Raw genomic sequence first — 23,634 nt, 5'->3', positions numbered from 1 at the left:
AAACACCGTTTGGTGTGGCCAGAAGAGAAGCACCACATCTATAAATGTAACTTATTAAAACCAACTGAGGATGGGCATGGTGGCTCATGCCTGTAATCCCAACACTCTGAGAGGCCGAGGCAAGTGGATCACTTGAGGCCAGGAGTTCAAGAACAGCCTGGCCAACATGGAGAAACCCCATATCTACTTAAAATAAAAAAATTAGCTAGGCATGGTGGTGCACGTCTGTAATCCCAGCTACTCGGGAGGCTGAGGCACAAAAATCACTTGAACCTCGGAGGTGGAGGTTGCAGTGAGCTGAGATCATGCCACTGCACTCCAGCTTGGGTGACAGAGTAAGACTCTGTCTCCAAAAAAGAAATAAATAAATAAATAAATAAAACCAACTGAGAGAATGGTGATAACTAGCACTGCCTTCACTGTCAGCAAAGCTCCTCACCAATACTCCATGTCCATACTGAGACCTGAAGGGGTTCAACTCTCTTTTCCCCATCTATTCCATCTCTCTGGGGCTCTCAGAGAGACATTAAGGCCTCCTAACTTAACACCAAGTGATCGGATTAGAGCTGGGACCAGAGAGACTAAAACACTAAGACTCACCATCAGTGTTTCAAATTAGCATGCTTCATCTCCTCCTACCAAAGCTACGACCCCTCAAGCCTCTAAAGAAAGACAAAAAAAAAAAAAAAAAGCAAAGGGATATAACAATCAGTGGGCAAATTCTCCTGCTTCTTTTAGGTCCAGGGTTGCTTGGCAACCAGTCTCAGCCTGGTCATTCCAGTGGACAGGCAGAGGAACGAATGTCAGGCCTCCAGGTCATGCACCATGTACTGTTTGTGGTCCCACTACTTGAGGGCAGGAGTGGATTCATGCTGTTCTACAAAGCTGGCAGAATGCAGCTGCCAAAGCCCCTGATGCCTAAGGGGAATACCCGTGGGTTTCTGTCTGCCCCACGCTGGCCAAAGTTCCTCCAACCTTTCTGCCTTCAACGAACATCATTTATCATTGTTGCTCAAAATAGATGAAATAGGCCTTCAAAAACAGTTTGATAGGAAAACAAGGAAAAGGTTTTGAACACAGAAAGAACTTTAATGTTATTATTTATTAAGATAGTAGAAATCAGCACAATAAAAGGCACAGGGCACATCAGGAAAACACAGGCCAGCTTACGTTTCAGGTCCAGGATTTTTTCAAATCCTCCAATGCTGCTCATTCCACAGCTACATCCAAGGATTCCTGCTCTGAAAGCACAGCCGGGGTGCTCTCAGTCTCTAGGTCATGAACTAATTTCCAACTGAGAAGTCAATGGGGATAGAGATTTCTACATTTGGCAACACATTTTAGAAGTAACTGTGGTACTAGATCCCCGCACGGTCAGTACCCTGGAGGAGAAGGAGGAAAAAAAATGTGGGTCAATAAGTCTCTAGTGCTTAGATGTCGCCAAACAGGGCATCTGTGTGAGCAAAAATAGAGAAGAGGTGATGCTGTTCCTTCTCTCTCCCTACCCACTCTACCTAAGAATGGTAGTGTTCCACAAAAAACACAGAAACTGAGCCCAAGAGAGAGACAGAGACAGTCTCTTCTGCTTAAATTTTACTTAGCAAGCCTAAAAAATAAGAAGCTCTATGGGAGGCACTGTCTTTTGTTTGCTAAATTCCTGTTAAGGCCCATTTATGCACATGGAACTATCCAAATGAACTGATATTAAATCCTGCAAAAGGTCACTAAAGATTTCAGATAAATTTTGTGCAGAAACTATGCCCTGAGGGTATCTACTGGAAGAACAAGAGATGTGGTTAGAACACAGAAACGCTGTCAGCAAACAATGTATGAGAGGCCTGAAATATGGACAAAGACAGGAGAAACTTCTTTTTAATTTTAAAGGAAAGTGAAAAATGACTCTTTTGTAATTGATTAGGAGGCTTATAAAGTGTACCTTCCCATTAGTGGTACTATAACTAAAATGATTTGTTAAAACTTAACACCTTTCTTTTTTTTTTTTGAGATGGGTTTTGCTCTTGTTGCCAAGGCTGGAGTGCAATGGCGCAATCTTGGCTCACTGTAACCTCCGCCTCCCGGGTTCAAATAATTCTCGTCCCTCAGCCTCCCAGATAGCTGGAACTACAGGCGCGTGCCACCATGCCTGGCTAATTTTTGTGTTTTTAGTAGAGATGGGGTTTCACCATGTTGGTCAGGCTGGTTACAAACTCCTGACCTCAGGTGATCCACCCGCCTTGGCCTCCCAAAGTGCTGGGATTACAGGTATGAGCTACCATGCCCGGCCAACTTAACACCTTTAAATGTGAGGGGTAGGGAGGAGAATATATACTCTAATATTCAAAATCTCTCTTTTTAAAGCAGTTCCATATACACAAACAAACAGCTTTGTCAATTTAAGAGTTAGCCATCAGTCCATTTCTTCTAGATGTGAAGATTAGGAAAGACATCAATTCACCAAAAGTCAACTGGCCCAGCCAAGCAGACCTGGCCTTCCTGCATAGTGCTACTTATGAAAGAGATTTAGAAACATTCAATTTCTCTCCCCTTTCCCCTACCTGATAAAAGTAAAGCAATAGAGACCTAAGAGAGAAACAGAATGAGCACACTGGCAAAAGAATGGGAGAGGAGATGGAGGCTGGTGACAGCATTAATCTACACTTAGTTCTGATTCTTGCTTCTTTTAACGCATCATTTCTTGGGCTAGCCCAAAGGAAGCCAGATGCCACCCTATCAGAGCAGTTACACCTGGTTTATCCAAGACAAAAGGCTGAGGCAGGAGAATCGCTTGAACCTGGGAGGTGGAGGTTGCAGTAAGCCGAGATCATGCCACTACACTCCAGCCTGGCGACAGCGCGAGACTCTGTCTCAAAAAAAAAAAAAAACTTTAAAGCAAAATAAACCCTAAGGAGAACCAAGAGATGCTTGAGGCCATCAACACTTCGAGTTGCTTCTAGAAAAAAGTCAAGTGGTTGAGAAGGGCCCTCTAAAGGAACATTCGACATCATTTATTCAACATGCAGCGGGGAGTTTAGAGGATGAGAAGTAACATAAAGACTATTAAATGGGGTAACAAGATAGAAGGGGAAGGATGGGACAGCTACCTGAGACTTTAGGCCAGGTGGTCAGAGGAGGACTCTTTGAGAGGACCTTTGGCTGAGACTTGAAGGATGAAAAGCTGATGACATAAAAATCTGTAGCAAAGGCATTCCAGAGGAACAGCAAGAGAAGGTGGCGGGAAAGTGCTCAGAGCATCAGAGGAATCTGAGGTCAGCCAAGCTTAAGCACAGTGAGGTAGAAAGAGGAAGGTGAGAGAGGCATTAGGTAAGGTAGGCAGAAGCCTGATCATACAAGGCCACATGAACCATGGTAAGGTGTCAGAACTGTATGACGAATGGCATGGGAAGCCACTGGGAAATTCTGGATGAGAAAGAGTGGAATAAGGTTTATGACTTCTAAAATATTGGTCTGCCTGCCATGTAAGAAATGGATTCTATCTTACCAAGATCACTGAGGTTCCAGGTGGTCATGATTCCAATGAGTAAGAATATCATTCTGCCCACAAAAATAGGAGAAATACGATGGGAAAAAATACTATCCAGCAGTCTTTCCTTTAATAAAGGGATGCCTTACAATTTTCAACACTGTGGTCACCAACTATAGGCCCAGAATGGAAGGTCATTCAGCCCCTCAGAGAAGTGTTCTCTGACTACATAATCTAAAGGTGCCTCTACCCTCTACCATCCATCACTCAGTGTTATCTTATTTCCATTATGGTACTTTACCCTATCCAGTAGCACCCTTCTTACTTGTTTACTTGTTTGTCTGCCCACAGAAATAAAAGCTCCATAAGGCTGGAATTTAATCTTGTTCAAAGCTAACCCCTCAACACTACAACAATGCCTACCATACAGCTAGAGTACAATAAACATTTGTTGACTGGATTAATAAAGACCTTATCTTGATTTGTATTCAAAAAAAATTCTACCAGTCCCCAGTTCTAGATTCCTTTCTAGGGCAATCAGCTTCTTATGTGGGTTGTTATAACTAAAATGACTTCAGAAATTCAGCAGAGATTAGGAAAGAGTGCCCTGGTCCTGGATACATAAGGAAAGAAGGGTTCCCTTGTCCTAGATCCCATCATAACCCAGTCTAGATATGTTTTGGAGTGTCTTGTGCTGTTGTTTACCCCAGAACCACCCAAGTGTTTGAGTCTGCTGAGTGGCAGGAGTGTGTATGGGTGGGGGTGCAAGGAAATGTAAACTTCTAGTGCTGAGAACTGAAATAATTCATGACCAGGGAATGGAGATCAGTCCTTAACACAAACAATTGTATAAATAAGGCAACTTTTTGTTAAGTACTACAACAGATACTTACATTAGACTCAAAGAAGTACTCTTAAGTAATCACCTCTGGGTAGTGAGATGGGTTGGGACGGGAGGGGCTCTCATGTGATGTGTTGCTTTTATAATGATTTTTGATAACTCAGCCTCCCAAACAGTCCAGAAAAGATTGCAGAATCTTGTGACTAGATAGATTTAAAACCAAGACATCTGGATTAAATTCAATATAATACTGGCCAGAGTACGAGGTCTACTCTAATTTCTAGAGATAATTATGAAGATTTATCTCCACGGAGTAAGCCAGAGATTCAGATGTACAGACAGCAGAGAGACAATTTGTTTAAATGTCTATACTATTACTATCTCACAAAAGGTGAAAATAATGAGTGATTAGAGTAGCAATAGCTGCTACATTTTTGTGTCTGCTGCTTTGCACGTGCTACCCCATTTAACTCTTCCAGTGCTCCCAAGTAAGCACTTGTCTCCATTTTGTAAATGAGAAAACAGAAGATTTAAGGGCTGGGCTAACAATTTATAGTCAGCAGTATAACAATAGTTCCACGCAAAAGGGTTGGCATTGGATCAAGGTTCAAATTCTGACAATAGCACTTTTTAGTTGTCTGAGACACTTAATCTCTCTATGCTTCCGTTGCTAGTCTATAAATGAACAGAGCAGTACATACCTCATTAAGACTGTTGTGAAGGTTCAATGAAATAAAGTTTATAAAACACTTAACAAAAGCATCTGACTCACAGAAAACACTTAAATGGTGGAGATATTCTACTGCGGTTGTCCCTTAGTATCTGTGGGGCATTGGTTCCAGGACTCCCAACAGATACCAATATCTATGGATGCTCAAGTCCCTGATATAAAATGGCATAGTATTTGCATATAACCTAAGCGCATCCTCCCATATACTTTAAATCATCTCAAGATTACTTATAATACCTAATACAAGGTAAATGCTCTGTAATAGTTATTGTACTGTATTGTTTAGGGAATAATGGCAAGGAAAAAACGTCTGAACATGTTCAGTAATGATGCTCTTTTCCCAACCCAATATTCTTGATCTGTGGTTGGTTGAGTCCCCAGATGAGGAACCCACAGATACAGATGGTCAACTGTACTATTAGTATGGTTCAAATAAATTTAAATCATGCTTTCAACATATGAAATTTGTTATTCTGTGACACTCTGGTAAGGTATCTTCTCTTTGTCCCCATGGTTCTGCTAAACCAGCAACAAAAAAATGGGGTGGGAGTCAGGAAGCAAGCAGAGAAATGGGAGCTGGTTTTAAAAGAACTGATTAATTGGCCGGGCGCGGTGTCTCATGCCTGTAATCCCAGCACTTTGGGAGGCCAAGGTGGGTGGATCACTTGAGGTCAGGAGTCCGAGACCAGCCTGGCCAACATGGTGAAACCCCATCTCTACTAAAAATACAAAAATAAGCTGGGCATGGTGGCACGTGCCTGTAATCCTAGCTACTGGGCAGGCTGAGGCACAAGAATCACTTGAACCTGGAAGGCAGAGGTTGCAGTGAGCCAAGATCATGCCACATGCCACTGTACTCCAGCCTGGGCAATAGAGTAAGACTCCGTCTTAAAAAATAAAAAAGAATTGGTTAATAATCATGGACAAAAGAGAGATACAACCTAACCATCCAAAAATAGGTCACCAGTTCAAAAAGTCTTCATACAATATACTTGGAGTATTATGTAGCCACTAAAAACCATCTTAGAGAGTAGTTAACGATACATAGGGATGATCATGAACTGTTGAAAAGACTATAAAACCAAAATGACAATCTCTAATCAGTACTATAGGCATAATTTGCATTTTATTTTATCCATCTGTAATTTCTAAATTTTCTCTAATGAACATGTATTGTCTATATAATCATGTTATCTAAGAAAAAAATACAGGTTTTTGGATTGCTTTTTTTCCTTTTAATGACTAACCTATGTAGACAGAAAGTCAGGGGAAGGCAGAAGGGTCAGCCTGCTCCTTTGGTGTTGGTGGCTTTGTCAGTGGCTTTGTCAGTTGTGGGCTTGGCTGTCCAAGGGAGTGAGATGTAAGCCATCCATCTTATCCACGTCTCATTGTATATGTCCAAAATACATTCTCCCTGGAGATTCTAGATCGAGCACCTGCAAAGACTCAGACCTCATACTCAGTTTCCTGACCTCCCCAAATAGGTTTCTAGGTCCCTAATTGGCATTAAAAATACATAATTATTTCTGGAGCTGTTTAACTAACCCAAATACCATGCTCTCATTCCATGTCCCCAAATTTCTCTTCTTGAAATATAAATCATTGACCTACTTTGTTAAAGACCATTTTAATGGCACTCTCCCACCCCAAAGATAAAAATGGGACACTTGACACTGTCATCAGGTCCCATTAGAGAGGCAGAAAATAAGCCACTAAATGTTACCCATCAGAACAGCTAACCAGTGAGCCAGATGTTCTGTGCCCACCCTGGTTCTGAGCACATCCTCTCACTCTGAAATGTAACACAGGAAGTATAACAGGAAAGGGAGCCCTAGACAGTGCTGTTTACCTAGATGAGACCACTCACAGTCCGACTAAGAGTTCTCTAGAACCAGAACATCTTAGTCACCTCAAATCTGAGAGTCATTTTAGCTATAATTATAGAACTCCAAGCCGGACGCAGTGGCTCATGCCTGTAATCTCAGCACTTTGGGAGGCCAAGGCGGGCGGATCATGAGATCAGGAGTTCGAGACCAGCCTGGTCAACATGGTGAAACCCCATCTCTACTAAAAATACAAAAATTAGCCAAGTGTGGTGGCATGTGCCTATAATCTCAGGTACTCGGGAGGCTAAGGCAGGAGAATTGCTTCAACTCAGGAGGCGGAGGTTGCAGTGAGCCAAGATCATGCCACTGCACTCTAGCCTGGGCGACAGAGCAAGATTCCATCTCAAAAAAAAAAAAAAAAAAAATCTAGAACTCCTGAAATCTGTTTCAGGTCATTTCCATTTACCAAAGGCTTTGTTTTCTCCATAACTGAGATATCAGGGATGAATCCCAGCTACTCAGGAGGCTAAGGCGGGAAGATCATTTGAGGCCAGGAATTTGAGACCAGCCTGAGCAACACAGCAAGATCCTATCTCTAAAAACACTTTTTTAAACTTAGCTGAGCATGGTAGCATGCTCCTGTAGTCCCAGCTACTCAGGAAAACGAGGTGGGAGGAACACTTGAGCCCAGGAGTCCGAGGCTGCAGTGAGCTATGATCACACCACTGCATCCCAGCCTGGGTGATAAAGGAAGACCCCAACTCTTAAAGAAATTAACTTTTTAAAAAATGTATTAGGGCTAGACACCATGGCTTACACCTGTAATCCCAGCACTTTGGGAGGCCAAGGAAGGAGCATCACTTGAGGCCAGGAGTTCTAGACCAGCCTGGGCAACACACTGAGACCCCCATCTCTACAAAAAAAAAAAAAAAAAGTTTTTTAATTAGCCAGGCATAGTGGCACAAGCCTGTAGTTCTGGCTACTTGGGAGGCTGAGGTGGGAGGATTGCTTGTGCCCAGAAGTCTGAGGGTACAGTGAGCTATGATTGTAGTACCACACTGGGTGACAAGACAAGACTCTGTCTATTTAAAAAAAAAAATATATCAGGGATCAGTCACCTCTCTGGTCCTTTGGCAAGGCAAGAGAGAGATGGGAGAAGGCCAGACACAGTGAACAAATGAGGGGGGTGTGTGGGGAAAGATGAAGGGAAAGAAAAAGAAGGGAGGAAAGCAAATGAGAGAAAGAGAAAACATATAGATGGTAGAAAACACGCTCTCTACATTTGGACTAGAATTTCCTAGAATAATGCAAGGTTGCTAGTGAAGAAGAAGGGCTTTTCTGTTAAGACCATTGACACCCCCAAACATCACCATTTCAGCACATAAAAAATTTACTTTTGTCAATAGTCCCTAAAATGGTTAAAGCAGAAACCCTCAAGTGCAACCAGCCAAATTAGGATAGTACTGGAAATTTTTTTCCTCTGCAGAAATGAAGGAATGCATCTACCTACTGGATTTGGGGTACCCATTCTCAAGCAGAAATAACATGCTCTCATTCCAATTACTCTCTCTAAAGCAAGATCAACACCAAGGGACAGACAAGACAAAAGAAGTGTGAAACCAGAGGCCTACAGGCCCCCTCGGCAGTGAGTATGCTTTAGTCAGGTTGCTCTAGTAAATCTGTCAGAGGACAAGAATGTGTGAAGAGCAAGAACAGTGCCAGGTCGGAACATCCTGGTGTCAGAACTGCAGCATTCTGAGGAACTGCAAATTGTTTGGATGCACTGAAGGAAAAGGGTATGTGGCTTCACAAGATCAAGAGACAAAGCAGATAGGAGAGTGCCACACTTGGAGACATGAGTTAAAAATCCTAAGAAATCCCAGCACTTTGGGAGGCCAAGGCGGGTGGATCACAAGGTCAGGAGATTGAGACCATCCTGGCTAACACGGTGAAACCGTCTCTACTAAAAATACAAAAAATTAGCCAGGCGTGGTGGTGGGTGCCTGTAGACCCAGCTACTTGGGAGGCTGAGGCAGGAGAATGGCATGAACCCAGGAGGGAGGCGGAGCTTGCAGTGAGCCGAGATCGCGCCACTGCACTCCAGCCTGGGCGACAGAGCAAGACTCCATCTGAAAAAAAAAAAAATCCTAAGGAAGTGGTTGCCTAGGGATGGGAGGTAGGGATGGAAAGAATGGCAGATATTAGCTAAGGAGTACAGGATTGCTTTGCGGGAATGATGAAAATATGCTAATATTAATCGTAAAGATGAATGCAAAATCCTGTGCATATACTAAAAGCCATTAAATTGTATGCTGCAAATGGGTAAATTGTGTGGTGTGAATTGTATCTCAAAAAAGCTGTTTTTAAAAAACATCGTCCATGGTCTCTGCCTACCATCGCCTACCCCCATGCTGCCCATTTGGGGAGCTCAGTAATATGGCTGATTGAGACGGCACATTAAGAGATATGAGTCATCCTTCTCCAGTTTGACATTTTACAAGTTTCTTGCTTAACCATCAAAAAAACACTTAAATTGTCTTTCTTAAAGAGACTCAGTTTAGGGGCAGTAAGGATTAGACTCCTTAGGAAAACAAGCAAAATTTAAGTTATCTTCAACTGGTGATCATCTTCATGTACAAATTACGTATGGTTTCAAGCACAAAATCCCAAGCAAGCCCCATTGGGCTGTGCCTTTTCCTTGCAGTATGGTATGAAGTTGCGCTGGCCAAGAGAGGTGGAGGAGATGAGAAGCAAGCCAAAGTTATATCCCAAAAGACACAGAGGTCAAAAGCTATCAGTTCCACTCCAATTTCCTATGCAATGGAGCAGAGCTTCCCTGCTGGGGAACCGATTACAAGCATGCTGGCTACATAAGAGGAAACAGGCTTTCTTTCCAGACAGAAACCCATCTTGCTGCTCTAAACAGAGCTGGCAACATGGTAGTCTGCTGACCTTGCACACTGAGCTCAGGGCAGCTTCAGTCAGAAGGCCAGGAGATTGCGGCAAGGCCTGGCCAGCAGACACAGATGCAGCAGGAGCATCTGGAGGCCGAAGCCTACAGATGCTGAGGCACTCGTCTCCAGTGCCTGCCCTGGCCTCCACAATGACATATTGTCCACAGCAGGGGTTGTGTGGCTGATGATCTGCTGGGTAAGTCGCCCACGGTAAAGTCTGTGTCAAACATTTCAGTGCACTAGTCAGATACAAATGCAAGAAAACCTTATTTTTGGAAGAGCAACCCACAGATTTTCTTAAGAAGCAAACAGCAGAGTGAAAGCAGCACTAATTTCCTGGTGGTGACACCCTGGGATCACACCAGCAGCAGCTGTGGTCTGCCCAGTCACCCAGCCCTGCTTTAACAGGGTGAGAACCACCTGAGATCAGAACAGAGACAGCAATATTTGCCAGAAATGAGTTGCCCAGGGGCACCTCCAGGTAGAAGGAGGAGATCAGCTCTCTCTGGGTTTAAGGCATCTCAGCTCCAGAGCCATCAGCCAGTCTCTCTCCTCCTCTCCCCAGATCCTGAGTTCCCCTTGCTGTGCAACAGCTCAACCAGCTCATTATGCTTCCTGAATGTTTTTAAAGGAAAAAAAAAATGTGAAACATAATTACAGGCTTTGACCCCAAATGACTTTAACCCTGACAAGAGCACCCAAGACTCACTATGGGAATACGGTTTCCCTGTGATTGCCCAGGAGCAAAAGTTTCCTTTCAGGAGCTCCCCCACATCCGCTGGCAATGCTGCAGAAGGGTTCCTGCTCACAGGCCAAGCTCACGGAACAACTGGATCCCAGGCGTGGAGCCACACTGGCTGACATGTTCTCAAGCTGCTAGAACTTTTACGCTTCTGAAAACCTCCTGCATCATTCCTAGGCCTGCAGTAATGCAAACACCCTCCAGATATCTGAGATGTGCCCACATGAGGCTGGACAGCACAGCTGTGCACATTAACGGAGAACAGGATTTGGGGACTAGATTTATGCAGAATCTCTTCTGACCTATTTAGACTTAATGTGTGGTCCAAGGACTCCCACCATGCAAATCACTTGGGGTGAGATGGAAGGGAGTGGGGGCAGGGGTATAGGAAATTCGGGTTTCCAGACCTGCCTAGAGCTCATGCATCAGCATTTCCTTGGGTAAAGCCAGAGAATCTGCAGTTAGGGGAATTCTTATATACCTTCACTTTTAAGAACCACTATCTTACAAGGACACTCTAAAGGCAGATTCCAATAACAGGTCACTTACCACAGGCCTGCTTACACTGCTAAGCACAATATCTACAATTATCTCAGCTGTTCCTCACAATAATATTGTAAGGTATAATAGATATTTATTATCCTCCCTTGCACTTATGCTGCTTTCTCCAGTTTCATCTCCAAAGGTCAAATCCAAAGGCCTCTAAACAGTCTCACCTAAACTGGCCAGGATGAAACATCAAGTCATCAAAGCCTCTCCAACTCTCTGCTACCCACCTGCTAAATGTGGATGCTCCCCATGGTTTCAGCTTCCACTCTCTTCTCTCACTCCATGCCAGGCGTTCTTCACCCTTGCTGCACATTAGAATCACCTGGGGAGTTTTTAAAATATCCCATGCCCAGACTGCAACCCAGCCAAATTATATCAGAATCTCTGAAGGTGAGTCCTGAGCTCCTCAGTTGATTTCAACGGACAGCAGAGGCTGAGGACCCCTGCGTGGGTCTCACTCTTACAGATTCAGTCACTCCCAGGGCCTCAAATACCATCTGGAGAGAGCCAAATCTATACCTGTAGCCCTCATCTTCCTCCAGAGTTCCAGACTTGTGCTTCCCACAGCCTTGTGAGTGTCTCCACCTGCATGCCCTGCAGGAACTCAGCAAGGACAAACCTTACTTAACTCTGTATCCCCCATCACACACCATGATTCCTCTCCTGTATGCAGTTCAGCCATTCTCCCAAGGCCTAAGAAGGAAACTCTGGAGATGCCCCTAACTCCTCTGTCATCCCTTCCTCAGGCACTATGCTGCTGACTATGTGTTCTCTTCATCCACAACTGATCATCTCTCTCAAAAATGCCGTGAATCGGCCGGGCGCAGTGGCTCATGCCTGTAATCCCAGCATGCTGGGAGGCCAAGGTGGGCAGATCACCAGGTCAGGAGATCGAGACCATCCTGACTAACACGGTGAAACCCCGTCTCTACTAAAAAAAAATACAAAAAGTTAGTCGGGCATGGTGGCACACGCCTGTAGTCCCAGCTACTCAGGAGGCTGAGGCAGGAGAATTGCTTGAACCCGGGAGGCAGAGGTTGCAGTGAGCCAAGATAACACCACTGCACTCCAGCCTGGTCAACAGAGACAGACTCCATCTCAAAAACATAACAATAAAAAAAAAGCCATGAATTCTGCATTCCACTCTATAACTTATCAGTGTTTATTTGAATATTCAAATTGTGATTCCACTGAGTAAAACAGATTTTCAGCAGACTATATTCGCTGGCACACAGCCTCCTGCCCCAGACACCTGCACCCAAGTCTAAGGATTGCATTGCTCCCCTCCCTTTTCCCCCGGGTGTTATGGGCAGATGGCGTCCATTCTCCCACATACTTCTGCCTTGGGACAGTGTTAAGAAGAGAATGACTCTCATACCACTGGTGAAATATGGGATTATTTTAGGCAATACAATAACAAATACTTTTCAATGTAATGATTATGATTTAATAATTATTTGAAGATATTTAGAAAAAAAAGTTAACCATATCAAACTTGCAATTTCTGAATGCAGGTTCAAAAGCTCCTTTTTGAAATAAATGTATTTTGTAATGAGTAGACTTTTTTCAAAGTAAATAAATGGTGGTGAGGTGGGGCAAAAATAACAGAGGTACCCTTCACATGACTGATCATTAGTGACCACACTGCCCCCTTGGGCTTGATAAGCCTTCAGTTGCCTTTCCCACAGGCCTCTGCTCCCTCCCCCAGAGACCCTTTTAAACTGCTAGCAATCTCCCCCTTGTGCTGTGGGCTGCCTGTTTCCCTGCCTCCTCTCAAAACAGTGAGCATCTAGGAGACAAGGACTGTGCCTGCTTCATGCCAGGAACCTGGCCGAAGTAGCCTTCTACATCAACAGGAGCTGGAACAGAGATGGCAGAGGACATGTGGCATGATCCTGTCCTCCATCAGGGAAAAGTGCTAAGCTCCGCAGGAGAAGCTGCCAGAGAGAGATGTCATGCAAAACTCCCCACTCCCTCACCAGTTCCCAGGAATTCCAGTGCCCACAGGGAAGCTTCTATGATAGGCAAGGTGTCCCCTAGACCAGAATCATGGTCTCCGGTCACAGAAGGCAGAAGACTGCCCTCCTTCAACAAACCTGCCGAATCTCCTGAATGTTACACGCACCGCATGAAGATAAAAACTCAACAGCACCATCACTAGGAACACAAACAAGGTCTCTGGGATCCTACATTCAACTGATTTCTAGGTACAGCTGTCTCAGTTTAGGGAATGATTTTTGCTGTGGCTTTTAATCCCAGAATTAACAATACATACAAACTGGAAAGGGGAAAATGGAGAAAATTCTAAGTATCGTTTTATTTACAGAGACCATTCTGTAATAAACTGTCTAAAATGGTGAGTTTCCTTCCTACTCTAAAATCATGGTTTATCAAATTCAGTTCACTTAGAACTTTTCAGAAACACTGCTATGAAATACTTATTAAAATGAAAAATGTACATACCCTTTGGTCCAGCAGTTTCATTTCTAGGAATTTGTCACTCATGTGCCTCATGCCAGAGGTGCCAGGATGTTCACAACACCATTACTTGCAATGGTGAAAGGTTGGAAATAATCTAAATGTTTATTATTAGGGGAATGGTTACATAAACTATATTTAATTCATACAATAGAATACAATGCAATCTAACAATGAGTGAGCTATCTATGTACCAATGTAGAATAATATCTAATATATTAAAAGCAAAGGGTAAAACAGCACATATGGCATAATGTGTATGTGTATTTGTTGGCACACGCATAAATTACATCTGAAAAATACCAAAGAAACTGATAAAATCATACCTCCAGAGGAAGAAGTGGGGATGAGGAGACAGGAAGCGTTGGAGAGATACTCACATTCTCTTTTGTCTCTTTCAAATTATGAACCAGTTATAGGTATTACCTATTTAGACAACCCTTTTAAAAAGAAACATAGCTATGAGTTAAAGTAAAAATGCCTTATTTTATTTGTTCAACTAATATTCATTGTCTACCCCTGACCCACAAGTGTGATAACGAGATACACAGTCAGGAATTTGCTAAGGCTTTGGTCCTATCTGTTTGACAGTCTCCTTGGCACAGAAACAGCCAAAGTTCAACTCAGTCAGCTTGTAGATCTATCTGAAGTCTCGGAGGAGGAGGCAGTTCATATTTTCAAAGTGTTCAAATTAGCCTGCCGTAAACTTAAAAGCAGATGTGATAGCAAGATCAAATGAGTTTTGAAACTTACCAGCGGTATCTTTTCAAACCATATAAAATAGGAGTTTTTTGAGCTTTTGCTGTGTGGCAGCAGCAAGAGTCAAAGAGTAGCTACTGGCTTGGCCCAGAGAAACCAGCTAGTTAACAGTTTGGTGTGGAATTCACAAACCCCTCAAACCTTTGTCTATCTGGCAAAGAAAACACACACACACACACACACACAGACCACCCTAACCCCAGGAATCTCCTCTTTCTAAATATAGCAGGAAACTGCCCAGTCTCCAGCTTACCCAGGGCAGCGTTCTGTGCCTTCCAACCAAGGTGAAATGAGCCAGACACAAACATGCCATGACAGCTCGTGGCCCACACTGCCAAGCTGTTTTCCTTACCATTTCCTCTCTCTCCATTCTGAGTTGCTAAAAAAATGTGTAAACCCCAGTCACTATAATTTGTAAAAATTCCTCTGGCTGCTAATGCTGTTGTTCTCGCCCTAAATAAACATGATTTCCTTCTTAGTCCCTGAGCCTGGAGGCCAGAATAGACTGTTAGATATGGGCAAAGCCCCATCCCATCTCCCATCTGACCTATAAGAACATGCCACTCAGAAAGCATATCAGGCAGTTCCAGGGCCAATAGGGACACATCCAATTAATTGTCATCTCTCTTTCCCTGGCACACATACACACACACTAAGTTTTTTTTTTTTCTATCCCTTGGTTGTTTTAGAATCAGTGTCAGTGTCTAACAGAACGGTCTGTTAAGGATGCTTCTGATTTAGCCAAAAGATTAAGCTTCAGAAACAATCTAACAGACTCAAAGGAGCACCAAACTATCAACCGGCTATAAGGATGCAAAGGACCTAAACAACAGATGTCAAAGGGCTTGTAAAAACTGGAGTCAGCAACCATTCCACTTGAAGGAATCCGTCTCAGGGAAATGCTGGAATCCACACACAAAAGCAGGTGTGCAAATAATCACTGCAGCACGCCTTCTAATAGTGAACAACGGAGACAATCCAAATATCCTTCAACAGGAAACTGAGTAAATACCAACTATGGCATATCCACATAAAGCTCTCTGTAGTCATTAAAAAGAATGCACTACATGCATGTACTGACATGGAAGGTCTTCAAGACAAATGATCAACTGGAAAAGCAAAACACAAAATAATCCTTATAGTATAATCCCATTTACGAAAAAATCACACAGAAAAAGGACAAGAAAAAATGCATACCAACCTGCTGACAATGATTGTTAACTAGGAAAAGTGGGTGCTTTTACACTGTACACGTCCATACTCTTTGATGCTTGCATGAAAATGTATTCAGGAACTATCCATGTCATATTATTTTGTCTTTGCACTATAAGATTAGGTCATTCATTCATATTGTTAATTTTACCCCAAACCTAATCCTTCCCAAGCAAACTATTTTAGCAAATAGTACCATCATTCACATAACTGCTCAGGCCAAAAATATCTGAATCATTCTAGACTTCTTTCTTTTCTCTCATAGCCCATATGCTGTGCAGCAAATCCTGTGGGCTCTACTTCCAAAAATACCCAGCCTCTGACCACCATCTGTGATGCTGCCACCCTAGCCCACGGTGCCATCATCTCTCACCTCACCTATTACAACAGCTTCCTTACTGGTCATCTTGCCTCCATTCTTGCTCCACTACACTTGGTCTCTACACAGCTGCCTACATAATCTTTTTAAAGTACGAGTACGATCGTGGCACAGCCTTCCATGGCTGCCCATCACACTTAGAATAAAACTCTAAGTCCTTTCTAGAATTCAAGATCCCTATGACCTGGCCCTGGCCTATCTCTTCGTGCATTCGCCTTCACTCTGCTACAGTCACAACTGGCCGTGCCACTGGCCCCCAAACGTCCCATTCAATCTCCCCCCTAATGACTCCTACATGGGTTACCTCCATCCAAAAACTCATTAGTCTAGGGCTTTGGAGGACATGGTAAAGGCAGAGCAGGTTCTCCATATTTGCTGAACGAAACTCTTCTTCTGATTGCAAAAAATATATAATTTGAAACAGAATGGGTTATAATTTTAAAAGTTAAAATGAGGCTCACTCAGAAACTTAAATCTAGAAAAACTACTTTGACTGCTAGGTTATTATTCCTCCACTGGCTAATTTTTAGAAATGCAATGGCCTTGACAGGATAACAAAGTCCGCTTTACAACTTGCTTTCCCCAGTAGCTCAGCGGTGATAACAGTTCTTCCTCGGCCAGTTCTCATTTTGTACATTGAGAGGGCTTGGATCATTAGCTTATGCAGGCCAGAATTAGGAAGTCCAGCCTGTGGCATCTGCCCAGAGCGATGCCCACTGGCCTAACAAGAGCAGAAATCCGAACCACAGCCTCATAAGAACCACCTTCCTAATTCCTGAGATCCTGAAACTGATCAGTTAAATACATCTAAGGTGGAAGCACATGGAAACAAATAGTCCCCAAAAGAGGGCAAATGGAGAAAATATACTAAGTGCTGTTCACTTAATCATCAAAAGTTTTATGGGACAAAGTAAAGGAAAAAAAAGATCTGAATAGACATTTCAGCAAAGATGATGCACCAATGGCCAACAAACACATGAAAAGCTGCTCATCCTCATTGGTCACCAGGATAATGCAAATTAATACCACAATGAGATACCACTTCACACCCACTAGAGTGGCTACAATCAAAAAGAAAGACAACAACAAGTATTGGCGAGGATGTGGAGAAATCAGAATCCTCATACATTGTTGGTGGGAATGTGAAACGGTGCTTCTGTTATGGAAAACAGTATGGTAGGTTTTTTAAATAAACACAAGTTTAAATTAAACTTAAACATAAATTTACCATACAACCCAGCAAAATTCTATTCCTAGGTAAAAAATGAAATTAGAAGTGAAAACATATATACACATGAAGACACGTATGCAAACATTCATAGCAGCATTATTCATAAGAGCAAAAAACTGGAAACGACCCAGATCATCAGCTGGTGAATGGATAAACAACTTATGGTTTACAAAATGGAGTATTTTCTAGCAATAAAAAGGAACAAACTACTGATACATGCTACAACACGATGAGCCTCAAACACAGCATGCTTAGTGAAAGAAGCCAGATGCATAAGACTACATATTATATGATTCCATTTAGCTTAATTTTTCAGAGAAGAGAAATCTATAGAGACAGAAAATAGTAGATCAGTGGTTGTATGAGGCTTCAGACAAAAATGCAGTGCCTGCAAATGAGCATGAGAAAGCTTTTTGGGGTGCTAAAAAATGTTCTAAAACAGGACTAGGATGATGGTTGCATAACTCTGTAACTACAAACCACTGAATTATACACTTAAGAAAAGTGAGTGGCTAGGAGCCGTGGTTCATGCCTGTAATCCCAGCACTTTGGGAGGCCAAGATGGGAGGATCACCTGAGGCCAGGAGTTCAAGACAAGCCTGGGCAACAACAAAGTGAGACCCCCACCTCTACAAATAATAAAAACAATAAAAAATAAAATTTTAAAAGGTGAATTTTATGGAATGTAAATTATAATTCAATTAACCTTTTATGAAAAATTCCCCTAAAAATATGCTGATCTGAAGCAAGTAACTGCTTTGAAAGGAATAAATATAAATACAGTGTTCTTGTGAGAGACAACCATGATAAATTGATATGTCAATTCCAAGTGTTAGTGATCATACTGAAGGGAAACGAAATGGAAAGAAAAAAAAATACGTTTTTATGACTTTAAAAGAGAAAGAACAGTCTTTCTTAATGACAGCTGTTGATAATTAAAACTCAGCAATAAGATCACCCATGAAAAGAAATGAAATCCTAACACATGCTATTAACATGGATGAACCTTGAAAATATTTTGCTAAGTGAAATAAGCCAGATATTTATGACAAATATTGTATAATTCCACTTATAAGAAGTACATAGAATAGGCAAATTAATAGAGACAGGAGAATAGAGCTTACCAGGGTTGGGGGAGGGGAAAGTGGGGAGTTATTGTTTAATGGGAACAGAGTTCCAGTATGAGATTATGAAAATGTTCTCGAAAGAGATAGCAATTATACAACACAGTGAACATGCTGAAAACCACTGAATTACATACTTAAAAATGACTAAAGTGGTAAATGTTGTGTTATGTATATTTTACAACAAACAAACCTCAACAAAGAGAAATAACCCAAATAAACACGGGCAAAAGATCTGAAGACCCCTCACCAAAGAAGATATGCAGATGGCAAGAAAGCAATATGAAAAGATGCCAAACATCATATGTCATAAGGAAATAGCTAAATTTTTTTAAATGAGATACCACTACACACCTAGTAGGATGGTCAAAATCCAAAACACAGACAAACCCAAGTGCTGAGCAGAATGCACAGCAACAGGAACTCTCATTCATTGCTGGTGAGAATGCAAAACAGTACAATCAGTTTGAAAGCCGGTTTGACAGTTCTTAAAAAAACTACACGTACTATTTTATTTTATATATATATACATTACTATATAATCTAACAATTATACTCGTTGGTATTTACCCAAATGAGTTAAAAACTTATTTCCACATATAAACTGCATGCAAATGTTTATATCAGCTTTATTCATAATTGATAAAACTTGGAAATGACCAAAATGTCCTTCAATAGATGAAAAGATAAACTATGGCACATCTAGATAACAGAATATTATTCAGCAATAAAAAGAAATGAGCTACCCCGCCATAAGAGGACATGAAAGAACCTTGAGTACACATCGCTAAGTGAAAAAAAGCCAATCTGCAAAGGCCACATACTGTTTAACTCCAACTATATGACATTCTGGAAAAGGTAAAACTAGAGAGACAGTAAAAAGATTAGTGGTTGCTAGGGGTTAGTGGGGAGGGAGGGATGAATAGGTGGAGCACATAGGATTTTTAGGGTAGTGAAAGTATTCTATGTGATACCATGATGGTGGTTATATGTCATTACACATTTGTCAAAATCCACAGAATGTACAATATGAACAGTGAGCCCTAATGTAAACTACGGACTTTAGTTAATAATGTTATATTGATATTGGTTCATCAACTATAACAACTGTACTATGCTAATGCAGAGTGTTAGAAATAGTGGCAACTGGAACGGACAGGTATGAGGCGCTATGTGGGAACTTTCTATACTTCCCACTCAATTTTTCTGTGAATCTAAAACTGCTGTTAAAAAGAAAGAAAGAAAGAAAGAAAGAAAGAAAGAAAGAAAGAAAGAAAGAAAAGTCCATTAATGATTTGAAGTGCAGGGGAGGAGGGTTTAAGCCAAAGTCAACGAACTGAGAACTATAGACTGGATGCAAATTTATTCAGTCCAACTAAGAACACAGAATGGAGTAAAATGAAGGGATGTTTTTCAGCCAATGTTATATAAAAACTACAAAACTTTGTTTGAATTTAATCTGCTGTCATTTATGTTTGTATGAGTAATATTCAAAATGTCAATTACTACCATTTACAAATAATTAGGAAATGCCTTTGCTTTTCTTTATTCACAAGGTACTGAAGCAAAGCAAAGGATCTGGGGAAAATATTTTGCTACCCAACTCCACATCCATTTGTTCCATTAGGATTTTCTGAGTAACATAATTACTCCTAAACAAAGCACGTTGGCATCGAACATCCTTTGAGAGTTTATGCCATTCAAGAAGTGCTTATGTATTGCAAAACGCCTATGCTTAATTCTAACAAGTACAAAAGGGTGACAGGCTTTAATTTAAAGCATGTAACTCAATGCTGACCTTTTTACTCTTGCTTTAAAAGGCAAAGAGGATGAACCACTTACTTACCTTACTGAATCATACCAAGAACAGGTTTTTGGCCTCTCTGTTCAATGCTATATTACTCAGTGAAAAGACAATCACTGATAATCATTCAGTGCTACCCCCAAAAGAAACTCTGCTGCTTTACAAAGCCAAGACATATTCAGCCACTCTCATCTGTCCCTCTAGCCTTCAAAGCCCGTGATGGAGAAAGAACTCCAAAACTTCAGAGGATAATACAAAATCTTAGCTGGTCTTTGCTACCCAGGGCTCGGAGTCTAAAAAACAACTGGCAATATTTTCACTTAATCAAGCACGTGCTGCATGTTTCTCCTTTACGGGATCTAGATCTATAAAGAATTTGCATCTCCATTGCCAGCATCTCATTCATAAAGTGGAAGTAATAGTAACAATGATCTACCTGAACTTTGGCAATCCCTAGAGGACAGTTTTATTGCCTATGATTAACACTCAAAACCAAGCTAAATCCAAAGAGCTAGACATACTAGTTATAAAATAACTGTAAAATAAAATAAAATACGGCTATAAAATAAAGCCACAAAAGTTTAGAGCTATAAGAGAACATAGATTATCTAAACCCAGTGTTTATATAATTATGTATTTATGTTTAAGTTGTACTGGGAAAACACTTCTGTTTATAGATGTGATAAACATGACTGAAGAAAAATAATACACAAACATTAATATAGTAGTACACAACGCAGCAAGCATCTCACGATATCGGAATGTCTGAAATCCAGGACACAGTGGTTGACTCCACCCTCTATTTTTAGAGGTCACCTGACCTGATCAAATAGTAGTTACTAGTGGTAGAATATATTAGCAGAGCTGGACGTAGAGAGAACAGAACACCAAGACCCCCATCAGTCTTTCCTCCAGATTACAGGGCTGATCCATTCCATTAGACAGCTTAAAGAACCCTTCAACTCTATCACTGCAATGTTTCTCCCTACCAAAGAATTCTTGCCCCAAAAACTAGTAGTAGGAAAACTGCAAGTCACCCAAACGCACCCTCCTCAGATTCAATGCCAAAATAGAAAACACAAGTCCAAATTCTAGGGCTTGGTGCAAGAGGTTCCATTCCGGGCAAGTGAGATGGGGCAGAAGTAAGAGCTCTGCACTGGCAGGGACTCCATCTCTGGCTCAAACCAGGTGGATTCAAAAGCTCTAGTCCTGCTGCTAGAGCTGTGTGACTCAGAGGTAGTGCTTCCCCCAGTCTCTGTTTTCTCATTTGCAAAATGAATCTAAGCACATGAGATAATTATATGTGAAGCAGTGCCTGGAATGAAGTACACCTCTGTAAGCACAGGAGTAGCAAAATATTCACTCCTACACCCTCAGTGCCCAGTGCAGTATCCAGTACACCACAATCACACTAAAAGTTTTCTGAGTGAAGCAGAGAACCCACTAAAGCCAGCCTGAGGTTCAATCAAAATTCCTGGGCCCAACCTGTAAGTGGGCCCCTAACTTACTCCAAACCAGGGACCCACATCCCCTAAACCAAGAATGGCCTTGATTATTGACAAAGGAAGGGTCTGTTCATATGTTTCAGGTAAGGCACAGCCTAAGAATCTGCCTCTAAGAAACCTCATCACATCACAGTCCTGTGTTCATTTCATCCCAAAAGATTGGCACTTTGGGCTGCCCTGGCATTCTATTGTCTCTCTCTTCATTTTTAGAAGCAACAAGCTGACAAAATGACATCTCAGGCACCTGACTTTTGTAAGTGCCCTTTAAAGAGGCCTGGGAACAATTCCCACAGCTACGACTCTACTCTGCTAAGGCAACATTTCTTAGCTGAAAGGTATCACCTACTAAGAAATCCATCACAGAAACAGATACAATAACAGAGTCAGAGACAATTCCACTATCTGCCTTCATGTGGTTCCTGATTCTTAAAACTAAAAGATGGACTGAGCTATTTTTAAATGGGGAGACTGAAAAGGCACCAAAAATGTTCTCACAATCCAAAGCACTCATCCCTAGAGCACGCTTATTTGGCCAGAAAAAGAAACTCTCTGGCTCTGCAAAAGTGAAGCAGAATGCAAAATTGCATCTCTCCCCTTGTACCAAAAGGAGAAAACGCAAAAATGGTTTTACAAAAGGTCCAAGAATCTTTGAAATACCTTTGAACTTCTTTCTGAGGATTATGGACATTCCTTCTCAGACCTTTACAAGGATAACGGGAGAGGTAAAAAGGAGAGCTTGGGAGCAGGAGAGGGAGAGAGTTGGGACATGTACATTCTATTTTTAAACCCTCGCCCACAGTTTAGAGTAAAGGAACACTCTGATTCTCTACTCCCACCCCTATCACCTTCTGCTAAACACAAGAATCAGAACCTGCGCACGTACTGATTCTAGATTTAGAGATTACTGGCTGCCAATACTCCAAGGAATCGCAAGCTAACCAAGCATTCCACCCAGGGAACCCGGCGACCTGACTAGGCTGGAGCTGCGTACAGGGAGCGAAGCAGTCACAACCCGCCTTTTCCCAAGGGGAGGCAGCGCCCCCTCGGCAGGGCACGCTCCATTCTCACGGCTGGGCACTCAAGGCTGAGCAACTCTGCCCCTAAGAGAGCTGGAGCTGTGGACACGATGGGATCTGCCCGCAGGCTGCGGCGCGCTCTGCACTCTGGCCCCACTCCTGGGACACCTGCTTGCCGCACACGCCCACGCCCACCCGCGCTGCCCCAGAGCACCACCCGCTCTGGGTCACCTCCCGACCATCCCCGAACGCAAAAGGCGGGGCGACGGGTCTCTCTCTTCATCTGATGGTTGCTGGTTCGCCCGCTTTACGTATCCTTCCTGCCTCGGAGGCGTCGACACCCGTCCCCCAGTGTACCGGGAGCAGAAACCCGGCAGACGCGCGGGCAACCCGGGCTAAGCGCCACCTCCCAGTCCCTCCCGCCCCGGAGCCGCGTCCCCGCGGGGCTCGGGACACTCACTCTTGAGCGCACTGATGAGTGACTTCCCGTCCTTGATGAGCTCCTTGATGAATTTGTTGGTCTTGTCCAGCTCTGCTTCGTGCGACTTGAGCGTCTCTCGGAAGTGCGGACTATCGAGGCAGCAGTCGCTGAACTCGAGCGCTGGGAGCCCCATGGTGCCCGCGGCGCCCAGCCGGGGGGCGCGCCTCCGCCGGGGCCCGGGCCGCCCGCCGCCCAAAGCACTCACGCGGCGGGACCCCGGCCGGCTCCCCCGACGGCCGCCGGCTCCACAGGTGTGGCGCTGGCTCACTCCCCGCGCGGTGTCCGCCGGCGCGCAAGACTCCCGAACCGAGCTCGGACCCGGCCGAGGTGCTGCTGTTCGGGGCGCGGGCAACGGAGCGGATCGCGAGCAGGAAACGCAGCGCGGACCCACAGCGGCGCCGGGAAGCGAGCGAGCGGGCGAGCGAGTGCAGACGCCGCCTCCCCGCCTCCTTCGCTAGCTAGCTCTCGGCAGCCTCGAGCGCCCTCTCACAGCAGCCTCAGCCGCCCCGCCGGTGTCTGGGC

The 23,634-nt window shown here is 43.1% G+C and overlaps 1 protein-coding gene and 1 long non-coding RNA gene across 14 annotated transcripts in view; both read right to left on the bottom strand.

Annotated features, from left to right (window-relative positions):
* LOC129059558 (uncharacterized) overlaps positions 1–23,085 on the bottom strand; it is a 30,804-nt gene extending 7,719 nt beyond the window's left edge. Inside the window, exons 1-3 of one of the 3 annotated variants that reach the window (XR_008525527.2) lie at positions 6,300–23,085; positions 4,375–4,525; positions 3,037–3,552 (exon numbers count right to left, since the gene is read on the bottom strand). This is a non-coding gene — a long non-coding RNA (uncharacterized LOC129059558). Of the gene's footprint in view, positions 1–1,170; positions 4,526–6,299 lie in introns of those variants that run through there. The other 2 variants (XR_010140044.1, XR_008525529.2) reach the window with 2 other exon arrangements.
* Positions 1–23,634, bottom strand: part of ARHGAP26 (Rho GTPase activating protein 26) — a 462,069-nt gene extending 438,435 nt beyond the window's left edge. For 6 of the 11 annotated variants that reach the window (XM_009241147.4, XM_002816028.5, XM_054556011.2 and 3 more), the window contains exon 1: positions 23,092–23,633. In XM_009241147.4, coding sequence (XP_009239422.1) covers positions 23,092–23,245 — 154 coding nt within the window. In that variant the 5' untranslated portion in view covers positions 23,246–23,633. Of the gene's footprint in view, positions 1–23,091 lie in introns of all 11 variants that reach the window. The other 5 variants (XM_009241146.4, XM_054556004.2, XM_054556006.2 and 2 more) reach the window with 1 other exon arrangement.

Source organism: Pongo abelii, chromosome 4 (assembly GCF_028885655.2).
Source record: "Pongo abelii isolate AG06213 chromosome 4, NHGRI_mPonAbe1-v2.0_pri, whole genome shotgun sequence".
NCBI classification, from domain to species: Eukaryota; Metazoa; Chordata; class Mammalia; order Primates; family Hominidae; genus Pongo; species Pongo abelii.
Note: the sequence above shows the minus strand (reverse complement) of the source record. Positions and strands in the feature narration are given on the sequence as shown.